We start from the raw sequence: 12,368 nt of genomic DNA, 5'->3' as shown, positions 1-12,368 counted from the left end.
ATGACATGGGAGAAGCAAATGCTGCAGATCTGCCAAAAGAGAAAGAACTATTTCTGTCCTGTTAGAACTATAACTGCTGTTTAATAATGGCCACGAAGAGTCCCTGACAGAGGGCTTTTCAGTTTGGAGAAAAATTTACATGTACTCAACTTGCTTGTTATCTGCAATCTAATGATTGATGATACTTAGGATCAAATGAGAGATTGCCCTTTCCCAGCAAAGCATCTCTGTACTTAATCATCCAGAGTTAGACACCAGCATGTAAATTACCCTACCTCTGCTGACTTGAGGAGGGTTTCTGATTGCATCAGCTGCGGATTTGTCCCATTGTGCTATCTTTATGTGTCTTCCTAGTTTCCACTGGCATTCTAGCAGTTGTGATCTGAAGAGCTGAGTAAAATAGGGAATTGCTGCCCATTGATTTATTCTGTAGAAATCTGCTGATGGAAATGGGGTCCTGCACTGAATGTGAGATAACTTTTTGAAGACTTCAGCGTAGTCCTTTACCCTCTTGTGAGTTCTTTGATGGTTTTGTCCCACAAGTTGATTTTTGTCAGCTTTGTCTTCTTGTAAGCAAACATGCTACAGTGGAATGAGTTTGGAATGAAATAGTTCTAGAGGATGAATAAAAGCTGACCACGTGGATGCTTCTGCAGGCGTTATCTCCCATCAGCTAGCTGTGGGCTGAAGTTCTGGGGTGGTCCTTAAAGCACAGTCTCATTGCACAGTGCAGCAGTTGTGCAGAGCCCTGAGTCGTCCCAGACCGAGCCTGTGCCAGAGCTGGAAGTGGTGTGGCTGCATCAGCACAGAACAGTTCTACCTCCTGGTTTTTTGGCTTCTCTAGTCAGTGCCAGGCAGTGCTTATTCTGCTGGGCTGGCTGCGTTTGTGCTACCAGGCTGCTGTGGGACACAGCTGATGGATTGGCCTTGTGTAGACACAGTGGTTTGGATCACTGATAGCCCGGGGGCTCCACACTGCCTGTCAGTGCCTGGCTGTGTGGCACAGCTCTCTTACCTCGAGCTGTCTGAAAGTCAGAAGATTCACTTGCCTAAATGAAAGAGTGCCATTTTAGGCTGCGGGTGGTGGTTTGTCTGGCCAGCTGCTACTCCCCATGCTGAAGTCTCGGGTACCTGCTGACATCCTTTTTCTCTATGAGAGAGGCTGTGGCAGCAATAGGAGCCAGCATGAGCGGTCTTTCATGCCTACGAGCAGTATGTTTTGTTTGCCAGTGGTCAGCATCCTCTTGGTGCCCAGAGCTGTGGTAATCCTGCTGGAGATCCCTGTGCCTTTGGTGAGCTTCAGAGTTGCATGTGACTTCTGTCTGAAAGTGAAGGTCAGCACAAGGGATCCAGTTGCAGAATAACAACTTGAAGATCAAGACCTTTGTTGTCTGATTTTTCCCAGGCAAGCCACTTTTACAATTGCCATGACAGAAAGCAGTTTAAGGGTGAAGTCTGCCATTTGCCGAGCAATAGGAAAGCATTTTTCTGTGGCAATGTCATTATCTTGAACTTTTGCAGCAAAGAAAAAAAAGAAAGGTTTATCTCTAGCTGTCTATCAAGCGAACTGTATCTGATGAGAAGTTCCCAGAACATTTTCTCCTCCAAACCAGCTGAGGCTACACAGACCCAAACAATGAAGAGAAAGATTCAGAGATGAGCTAGCCTCTCTCCTTCCTGTTAGCTCAGGCCATTCTGGGAGGAGTGAGACAGGGAGGTCAGGAAATTCCTGGCTTCTCTGCATTCACATCCGACCTTTAGCTGGATCTGAGGCTGTTCATCCCTTGCATGAGTTGTTCCTGACTAGTGTGTATGAAACAGCTTCCTAGTGATCTCTTCATTTAGAGGTGATGCTCATTGCCCCAGAGGTGGGGAAAGATTGTGTGCCCTCAGATTCCCTTTCAGCTATGCCAGGGACATCCAGAGGAAGACACGGATCCTCTAAGCCTGTTCATAATGTACATGCTAACAGCCAGACCACTAGAGAGGTCTGCACAGAGTAAGGTTGGATAGGTCTGATACCCCACGAGGGTCTAAGCTGCGTGATGGCTTCATAGGCAGAGTGAGTATCTTCGCTTTTCACCTCCTGGTTTACAGTGCTGTAAATCTCACAAGGGAAAGTCTCCCAGAGCAGAAGCTTACAGGCCAATTGAGGGTCCTGACAGAGGCTACATGGACAGACACTGATACTTTTTTGATTTTTTAATCAGCTATTGTGAACAATTTGTTTTCATAGTCTGGAAAGATCTGTTCATAGTCCTTTAAACGCAACAAGATACGTGAGACACAGCGTAGGCCTGTGAGACTCTGTCTGCAAGAAGGAAATTGCGTTGGATGGCAGAGATTTTAACAGTGAACTATGGAAAAGGAAGAGGACCAGTGGTAATCAGTGATGTCTTGGCATGGTTTCCTGGGGACAGAAATGTGGCAAGTTTCCATAGATGCATCACAGTGAGCGTCTTTCATTCTTCCACCTGCGTAATTTGGCTTTCATGCTTACCAGCGTGATGCTCCTCCACTTTGTACAGATGAAAATCAGGATTAGTTCTACTGATGTCAGTGCATTGGCTTTTCTGGAAACTGATAGGAGCTCAGTCAGCACCGAGCCCTGTGCTGAGCTTTAACCTTTGTGCCGCCTTCGCAGAATGGCAGAGGTCAGAAGGCCTGGAGGCCACATAGAGCATCCTACGTGCCCAGGGCAGGGTAAGCACCTTGGCCAGTCACATTTTGAATACCTCCAAAGATGGAGGCTCCACCGACCCTCTGGACAGCCTGCACCAGTATTTGATCAGGCTCATAGCAAAGAAAAGCTCTTCCTTATGCTTAAATGGAATTTGCTGCATTTTGGTTTGTGTCTGTTTCCTTTCATCTCTTTGCTGCACAGCACCATGTGCCTCGTGAGCCTCGATTTTGCTGTGCTTGGAGCAGCCACCTGTCAGTGAGCTGCCTTCACTCGGAGAGAGATGTCTGTCACCTGGCATGCCTCCTGTTTTGGAAGACTGCATTTAAAGAGCCACTGGCTTGGCTTTTGAAAGTGGCAATCTTTGCTGTGCTACCAAGTCATGTTATCTGCAGCTAAAATCACAAGATGCATCAGGCGTTGGCCCGCTGTGATAAGAGTTTCCTAATGATGATCTGTGTACCCTGCTTGATGTACTTGCTGCCCTGGCAGCAGAGGGTTGTTTTGCCTTGTTCCACCAGCTAAATCTTGTATCTCAGTCCTTATTCTTGTGGCTTGCTTGATGGAACTGCGTTTCCTTTGACATTCATGTGCTTCTGAATTTGTTAGGATAGTTACAACATACCACATTAAACACTCCGTGTCCTGACAAAGAGAACTCTTCTGAGGACACAAGATTTACAAAGTGCCAAACCTCAGCATGGGGCAGGCCAGGCACAAAGCAGGGACACAGCTGAATGCTCCTATGCTATTCTAGCTTTTCTACATAGGATGCCTTCGGAAGCAAAACATGCCAGAAGCACTGGAAATTTGCATCAATTTATGTTGGGAATTTTTGGCTGGGATACGTAGGGACACTGGGGATTGAAAATTGCAGAGCACAAAACTGATTTTGTCTATCTAAGAATAGGAGCGTAACCATGGTCTGCTTCTGTGCTGCATCCACCAGTCTGCCTTGGGAAGGCTTTAATCTGAAGTCTGATCTATTTTTAGCCTGATATCTTCTCCAGACAATGTGCAGCTGTCCCGTTAGTTTTATGCCAGAAATTAGTAACACTTGCATGATTCACAAGTTAGCTGCGATTGCACAGAAAAAATCTGTGGCAAAATATGACCGTTTTACACATAGCCCAGTACTGTAAAACACGGGAGGTTCAAGATCACTGTGTCGTTGTGCTATGAGCTAGACCAGAGCTATGACTTGGACTGGCAGCCAGGAGGTCACAGCTCTGATCCTGTCTTCGTACCCCCATCAGCACTGTCCCTAGGAGGGCCTTGTGGCACCTGGCTCCATACCTGAGGGCAGCCGAGGCCCTGCAGTGGTTGTGTAAGACAAAAGCCAACGCTGGTACGGCCTGAGCTCTCCTATGGGTTGTTCGAAGTCCCAGAGTATGGGAAAAAATAGAATTAATCAACTTTTGGAGGCTTTGATTGTATGTTTAGTCAATGGGAGGGACTTCCTGCTTTTTACCGCGCCGTTTAAGAGGTTTACTTTCTGGTTAAAGTCAAATAAACACACGTAGGATCTGACTTAATCCCATTTAGAGCGCATTGCTGGGGAAGAAGCCCAAGTGTTTGGTTAAGGTAGGAGCCTGGAAGTTGGGCTCGGGGTCTGATCCTGCCTCTGAGCTCATATGTGAACTTGCAGCAGGAAGGGAGCAGGACAGGACATGTTGGCTTTGGTGAAATACCTCACACGTTTGACATCTTGTTCATTCAGTAGATGAATAGTGCGTGTCTGCCGAACATGATGACTTGCATAGATGTTTTTACTCCTAATCTCCAGGTTCCTGTAGGGCATGCACACAGAGGGAGTTGTGGCTGCTCCTCGTGGCTGCTTCTCCTGCCTCAAAAGCATCCCATCCACGCAGAGAAATAAGAAAGGGGTAAATCTCCAAGTTGCTGTCTGTGCTGCAGAGAGTCCATTCCTCGACAGAGGGAATAGAAGCACCGGCTGTAGATGATGTGCTCACTGTGTGGTTTGGGCCAAAACTGAAGGAGAGCTGACTCCCTCAGGTGACCAGGGGCCTGGAGACTGGGGATCATTGCCATACTTTGTTGCTCAGCCAGCAGGACAGGGTACAAGACTTGCAGCTGTGTTAGCAGTGCAGTGTCTAGCTGCAGTGTTTCCACCCCCAGGGCCCTGTGCTTCAAAAACCGAAGCAGACAGGCTAAAATGATGCTAGGGAAAGGAAAGTACATAACTGCCTGAAATGCCAGTTTGAGCAGCTGGATATCAGGTCAGGAGCTGTAACATAGAGATCCACTCGTCTCTGTTTCCTCAAGCAAATACGCTGTGGACAGTGCTGAAGTTTTGTCAGACTGAAGGAAAACCTGCCTCTCCCACTTTGGCAGGTTCTGTTTTTTTCTGTTTGCATGGAAAGGAAGTTGTACTTTCTGCATTAGCCAATATTGTGTTGCTCATAATGAAGAGGAGGGAAGAGGGGAAGAAAAACAGTTTGAAACATGATAGAGAGGCAAACTGAGGTGGTTTTGCTGCTAATCCACAGTCAGAGTTATTTCACACATTAGGAAGACCATTGCTACGTAGAGATTACCAAAGCCTCATACCAAGGTCAGATAGAAAGAGAGCCTTGATGACGTGGGTGGGGAATTCTGTCATGACCACATTTTGTAATCTGGAGACCTTGTGCTTCTCTCCAGGATGTGTTCTGGAATAGCTCTTTATTAACTCCTTCTGCTTATCCTGCTTCATAGAGTTCCTCCTGATTTTTTAGTGAAACCAGAATCAGCTGCTCTTATTTTGAATTAGCAACTTGTTTAGCACTATTTTCCCTCTTCATTCACCTTACTTTCATCCAAATGAATTTTCTTTTGGAGGCAAAGCTGAAGAGTGTGCTGTGGTGTGTCCCTTCGGTTCGATTCCAGCGGGAGCAAGATAGGTCACACTGCCAGACTCTGTGCTTTGTCCCTTCTGGGTGGGCAGCAACACATGCTGCTTCTGCAGCTCCATGTTATTATTATTATAGAGATGCAAATATGTCCTGTGATAACAAGAATAAGTCAGTTTGTTATTTACATGACACAGCCAACACTTCAGCTGTCGTTCTGGACGTCCATCTGTCTGTGATCTGTCTGAATTGCCCACTTGTATTCTAGCATATATTTTTTAGTGCTTTTTAGCCTTTTGCTTTGTAGGCCTCTGGATATTTTTGAGGGGGGCTTGTGTCTTCCTAGAGGGAAGTTATGCCCCCTAAAACAGAGCTTGCTTTGCTTAGTCATTTTTCACAAACTCACAAATAGTCTTTGGACTCAGAGACCGATCAGCTCACGCTGAAATTCCATGGTGTACATCATTCCATGGTGTCTCATCCTGAAAGGCTGTTTCTAGTGACTACAAATGTGACCCATGTACCTCTCTTCAGTGGGATTATGAACAGGAGGGGAGTCAACTTTTTACAAGGGCAGACAGTGATAGAGCAAGGGGGAAAGGTTTTAAGCTCAAGGAAGGAAGGTTTAGATGTTTGGAAGGAAGGTTGGATGTCAGGGGGGAAATTCTTCACAGGCAGAGCGGTGAGGTGCTGGCACAGGCTGCCCAGGGAGGCTGTGGATGCTCCATCCCTGGAGGTGTTCGAGATCAGGTTGGATGGAGCCCTGAGCAGCCTGGTCTAGTGCCAGATCTGGAGGTTGGTGGCCCTGCCTGTGACAGGGGGTGGAACTTGGTGACCCTTGGGGTCCCTGCCAGCACAAGCCGTTCAATCATTCTCTGAGTCTATTACTATCCCACGTTGGTGAAGAAGGCTTCTGCCTCATGAGCGATTGTATTTCTCAAAGATCTCATTGCTCCTTTTATTGTCTTTAGGCTGTGGGACTGAACCTGTTGCTTTCACAGACCTTAGCATCTCAGCTCCAGTCAGTGCTCCAGTTTTGGTTCCTTGCCTAATGGCTTTTACTGGAGAACAAGATCACACTGAATAAACCCAAGAGGATCCAGGAAAACACATTGTAGATTTGGAAATTGTCTTTCTTGACTTGTCTAACAGGAGCCTGTACCGTGAGAATGATCACTGCTTCTGATGGTTCTTACAGATAAGCTGCCTGAACCTTGCATTTAGCCAGGAAGAGGTAATAGGACCCAAGAAGAAAAGGAAGGTCAGCGAACCAGAGAAGCTGCTTCTGGAAGGCAGGAAATGATGTTTGTTCTGCCACACAATGCATTTCAGAAGGTGTGAGTTTGTGTTGTCATCTGACTGGCAAAGACCTTAATTCTCTCCTCATATTTAACTCTCCACATGCCACATATATTTCTGCATACTTTGTCTTGTACAAAGTTTGCATTGCAAAGAGGCAGTAGGCACCACAGCTGTCATGACTGGAGGCCAGCAGCACTTGTTTCATGTTTTAGAGTTGAGGATTGGTGATTTCATGTGGACAGTATCTGTGTGCTTCTTTGTTTTGTCTCCCTCCCTCCCACCACACACACATCCCAGTGGCTAAATTTGTTCCTCTCTGGCTGGGTCCCTTGCCAATATGTTATCAATATCAACAGCACTATTTCAGGATGAACTCTCTGAGATATCGATGGCAGCAAACAAGTTTCATGATTCATTAGATTATGCTTCATTCTATCTACTCTTTCCGGAGCATAGATTTTATTTTATTTTTTTCAGAGAAGGGTTTTTATCTATATTGAATGCAGAGATAAAGTAATCTATGCACATTTTCTGCTGTTGCTGCTGAATGGTTTTTTTTTTTTCTGACTCTGCAAGTAGTGTTGCTATGGTTATAATATCAACTTACTTCTGAAGCAGCAATCCACTTCGTACCAAGAGGCATAGTTGCCCAATATAGCTTGTGTTGAAATACACCATGTTTCCAACTTAACTTTTATAAAGGTACCTCTCAATGGCAAATATAGGTAAAGGGAGCAGCAGCAGTAAAAGAAAGAATTTGTGTCCTTTGGAGCAAAGGTGCTGTGTTTTCTGGCATGTAGGTTGCCTGGCTGACACTGCCAAGTTATTACAGGAGAGGTGTGAAAACCTAATAGTTATTATTGGAGTGGAGCAAAATGATCTTAATTAGTCTTAAACACTGTAAAAATGATAGTCAGAGAACAAACTCTGCATTACTTTATACATAAGAAAAGAGATAATGAAATTTGAAATGCCAAAGAAGAGAATTTAGAACGTCTTCCCAACACGAAGTTGATCTTACACGATGGAGATGGGATGGAGAAATAAAAAAGCACTAGAATGCAACGGAGTAGTGTCCCTGGTAATGTAGCAGCATTCCTGGCATTTCTGATACTTGTCAGAGATACTTCAGGCTGGGTCTTGAAGGGCAGTAGTGGTTTGGGGTATAAGGTGTTCCTTTTGTGGCCTGTGTCAGCTCCACAGAAAGGACTGCTTGGCAGGTGCATGAAGCCAGATGCAGGCTTCTTGGGCCAGGCACCCGAAGGAGCTGCTGACTGGGTGGGTGTACGCCCCTAAATGTTCAACTGACTCCTCCGGGAAACTGAGTAAGGCACTGCAATCCTAATGCTAATGCCACTCCTGTCCTTCCTCGGGCAGACAGACTGCTGGCAGCCCCTCAGCCCAGCAGCGTCTGGCAGGTTTCGTGGCCTAATGCCTGCTTCACAAAACTTGCAGAACATGAGAGTTCTCCATTTTATCCTCACTTTCAGTCCCTAGTCCTCACATTTGCACCTGTGGCCTAATAAGCCAGTTTGTTCACATGCCAGAGCAAACCAGAAAGCTTCCTTCTGCCCAGATTTTGTAATGATATTTACTCTCAAGCCTGCACATCCATGGGAGGCCTGCGTTCTTTGAGCTCAGCTATGGCTCAGGACCTGCCTTGACCTGAGAGCTGTGCCCTGGTGCTCCTGGAGGTTGTGGTTCTGTGTTTCTTCAGCCTGCTGGCTCCTGCCTGCCCCCAAAGCCTCGTTATGTTGTTGTATTGTGCGTACAGGAGAAAGACAAACAAGCCTGTGGTTATGGCTACTAGAGGGAAGCCTGTCAGTCTGCCTTGTGCACACCGGAGAACGCAAAGTGTCCTGTCCCGCAATGAAAGTGAAGGAGGCTGTCTCATGTTACCACACAGCGAGAGTGAGCGCACAGACACCACAAGTAAATCCACAGCTTAGTCGAGAGTGCTGCCCTGCTTGTAGCCATGGCCAGAGGCTCGCTGTCTCAGTGCACACTGCCTTGCAATCAGCTATTTTACGGTAACGACTTCTAGTCATTTTCATTTCAGGCTCGGTTAGAAATAAAGTAACTTGTGATGAACTGCCACAGTAAGCGTCTGATTTTTCTTTCCCACAAGCTTGTGGTTACCACCAGATTCTAAGAAAAGTCTTTCCACTGCAGATTGGAATCATCTAAGCCACTTACACGTATCCTTTTATTTATTGGTGATTCTGCTCGGCCAGCTAAAGGTAAAAAAACCCACCTCTTTCTTGTATTTCAGGCGCATTTCTAGTTAATACTCATTAACTGACTTCATGTATGTTACACATCATCAGCCTGATTCACTACTGACATAAAACAGAAGCAATTCGTTAGTAACGGTCCCTTGCCAATTAGTGAACTAAATTACGTTTGAACAATTTTCTTCAAAGATTCTCCCCCCCCCCAGTGCATCATTTGGCAAGTCCCCTGAATGCTTACAGTAATTATGTGCGTGCAGTGAAAGGAGACTGTTACCTCTTCAAGCAAAATAAATGAATATGTGATCTTTGTGTTAATATAACAATGAGTAATACAAAGAATCACAGACATCCTCCCTTTGATCTGCCAGAGATACTAACAGCAATTAAGATGACAAGCCGTTTTAAAACCCAGAATATTGTGAAGGTTCCATGAGGGGAAAGTGATTGTTTTGTAGGGTTTTCAGAAGATCAGTGAAGAAGGGGAGCCCTTCTTGTCCCTGGTGACCACAGGTCTTTTGGCAGGCGTGGTGTGGGTATCCTGACACCTGCCGAGCCACAAACAGGTTGGTGGTGCTTCTAAAAATCGTTCCCTCTTTCTGGGATAGCATTTAACAAGAAGAGTGGTATCTCTGTTTCAAATTGAAAATCAAACTGAAGTCAACGGAAAATGTTTAGCATTGTCTCAACCACATCCTTAAATACATTGGCCGCAGCGAGAAAATAACCCCGAGTTCTGGTGCCATGCAGTGATCGTGGGGACAGGTGTCAGGTTGGTTTTAACGTGAAAGCTGAGGATTCTTTTGGGATTTCCAGTGCTGCGTGAGATCTAGGAAATCAGCTCATCTGACTTTCAGGTTTGGAAGGAGCGCAGAAAGAAGAAATGAAACATGACACATGAGTAGGAGAAACGAAGACACTTTCATACTTTTAAAAAGTGTGAGAGTTAGGAGCTTTGACGTTGATTTCAATGGAGCACGGAGGAGCCTCTGCCCACGGTGATATACCCACAATGCAAAAATCACATGTTGTCAGCACTGCCCAAAGGAGATGGGCTATCATTTTTTCCCCACTGGATTTCTGTAGCAATAGCCATGAATTATCTTGACTATCCCTGCTATAAATGGGATTGGAAACCCGCTGGTAGATTTCACGAGTCCGGTTCTAATAATGAACCTTTATCTGAAGCACTGTTCCTTCAGGTTATCCTCTCTTGGCTGAGACTTTAATTTTCAGACTTTCTGCATTTTTCCTCTTTAGTCAGCAGGTAAAATATGTAGTCGTGGCTGCCGGAGCCGAGTGCCTGCATTTGTCATGCCACAGAGCTGCCATTCTCAGGGGCCAAGATCTTTGTGCCAGCAGCATCGTGTCACCCCAATGGAATCCCACCCACGTGTGGTGCTGGGCAAAGTCTTTTTTGTTAATGGATGAGTAAAATTGCATCTGGCTTTTGTTGTCATCACGAGGTAAGTAAGAGGGATTTGCATCTGAACTGGCACGCTTTCTGTAGGCAGCTTCCAAGGCTAATTTCAGGCAGGCTGGCACGAATATCCTTCCTTTACACAGAGACTGAGACTCCGAAGCCTCGTAGGAGTTTTCCATAGGAAACACCGCCCTGGGTCTCCGTGTGCCAGATGTGCTCCTATGGCATTTCCCTGCACATCAATGACCTACTGTTCCAGCACGGAATCGATCGGCCTTCTTGTGACGTGTTCCAAATACTTTACTGTGAGATTTGTCATGTATGGGCTAGAAAAATAGTAATTAAGGCACCTCCAGGTGTAAAACATCCGCTGATTCAACGCCGTCTCGGTGATGTCTGGTCGGGCAGAGCAGTGGTACCACCATGCCCCTTGGTCAGAACTGTTCTGCAAGGACTCAAGACTCTGTGCCCAACCTCTGGACATTGCCTTGTCCATTAGAGATTGGATTTAACTCTATGTTCAACACATATTAAGGAGGGGATCTGTCATGCAGACCTAACCCCAAGCATCCTTCAGGAAGTTTTGGGTTGCTGCTGTTTACAGGAAAGCCCCAGGTCCTTCCCTGGCTTTAGGGAATCGCTTACCTGTGGGAGCAGTGCGGGCACGTACAGAATGCTGGTTGCTTTTATGGGCATGCCGTGATATATTCTGTTCATACTACTTGTATTTCTTCACAGGACATGCAGTGAGGGGATGTTTATTCTGATGAAAGTCTAGGACTGATAACAGGAAACCAAGTTCTTTGTACAGCAAATTGGCCTTGAATCACAAACCGATCTTTTTTTCTTTTTTTCTTTTTTTTTTTCATCAACAGAGGGTAAGACTGTCTGAAACACAGGAACGTGATGTGTCCTGAAAACAGCTTGGCATTTGGAGTTGGCTGAGCTCTACCCGAACCTTTGCCAGCCTCAGAACTATGAATTGAATGTCAACCCGAGCAGGTGGCACACAGGCTGGGAAGCCATCAGGGGACAGTTGCTTTTTGTCTGTAAAGACATCTTCTTACCAGTTCAGTTGAACCAGGAAGCTGAAGCTGCTTGTACCCATGCACAGCACTGAGACTCAGGAGAGCTTCCTGCATGCCCCAGAGGGGGCATTTCTGACCTGTAAGTGTCTCACTTCATTGCAGGAGAGCTGGACTAGATGACCTTTAAAGATGCCTTCCAACTGAAGTGATGCTGTTATTTGGTGATTCTGGGGCTTGCTACACAAATCTCTTCCTCTCTTCCCTCTTTTAAAGAGTGCTGCCCATGGGAGAAGGAACACCATCCTGTGAGCCCTTGCAGAAGCTGCCGTCACAGAGCTTTGATACTGTTGGATGCCTATAGAGGCTTCCACGGTGTTCATAAACATCATAATGGGGTGCAATTTCAATAAAAATCAGTCTTTCCAAAGCTTGCACCCGTAAAAAGAAGGGGTGTTTCTCTCTGCTCCTCTGGTCAAAACAGCCTGGCATCTGAGACATTGCTGAGCTCTGCTCACACCTAGAATCATAGGATCATTAAGGTTGGAGAAGACACTAAGATCTCCAAGCCCAACCCCAACCCCACCCCCACCGTGCCCACTGCCCACATCCCTCAGAGCCACATCTCCACAGCTGTGGAACTCCTCCAGGGATGGTGACCCCAGCACTCCCTGAGCAGCTGTGCCGCTGCCCAACCGTTCTTTCTGAGAAGAAATGCTTCTTTTACATCCAGCCTGGTATCTCCAGCTGGTGTCTGCTGCACCTCTTGGGTCATTGTACCAGACTGGATGTCACACAGTGGAGGCACTGACGAAAGCAGGAAGCAGAGGGGCTTTGGTGGTCCCCTCTGGCAGA

The 12,368-nt window shown here is 46.2% G+C and overlaps 1 protein-coding gene across 5 annotated transcripts in view; it reads left to right on the top strand.

The window, feature by feature from the left end:
• HORMAD2 (HORMA domain containing 2) overlaps positions 1 to 12,065 on the top strand; it is a 28,131-nt gene extending 16,066 nt beyond the window's left edge. The window contains exons 13-15 of one of the 5 annotated variants that reach the window (XR_004161616.1): positions 6,731 to 6,867; positions 8,609 to 10,793; positions 11,364 to 12,065. Coding sequence is in view for 2 of the 5 variants with exons in the window: in XM_003211111.4 (XP_003211159.2) it covers positions 6,731 to 6,835 (105 nt within the window). In the remaining 3 variants the exon portion in view is untranslated. The other 4 variants (XR_004161615.1, XR_004161614.1, XM_019621131.2 and 1 more) reach the window with 4 other exon arrangements.
• Positions 12,066 to 12,368: the final 303 nt, after the last annotated feature.

The sequence above is a fragment of the Meleagris gallopavo genome, chromosome 17 (assembly GCF_000146605.3).
Source record: "Meleagris gallopavo isolate NT-WF06-2002-E0010 breed Aviagen turkey brand Nicholas breeding stock chromosome 17, Turkey_5.1, whole genome shotgun sequence".
NCBI lineage: Eukaryota > Metazoa > Chordata > Aves > Galliformes > Phasianidae > Meleagris > Meleagris gallopavo.
The sequence above is the reverse complement of the archived record's forward strand: the minus strand, read 5'-3'. Positions and strand labels throughout refer to the sequence as shown.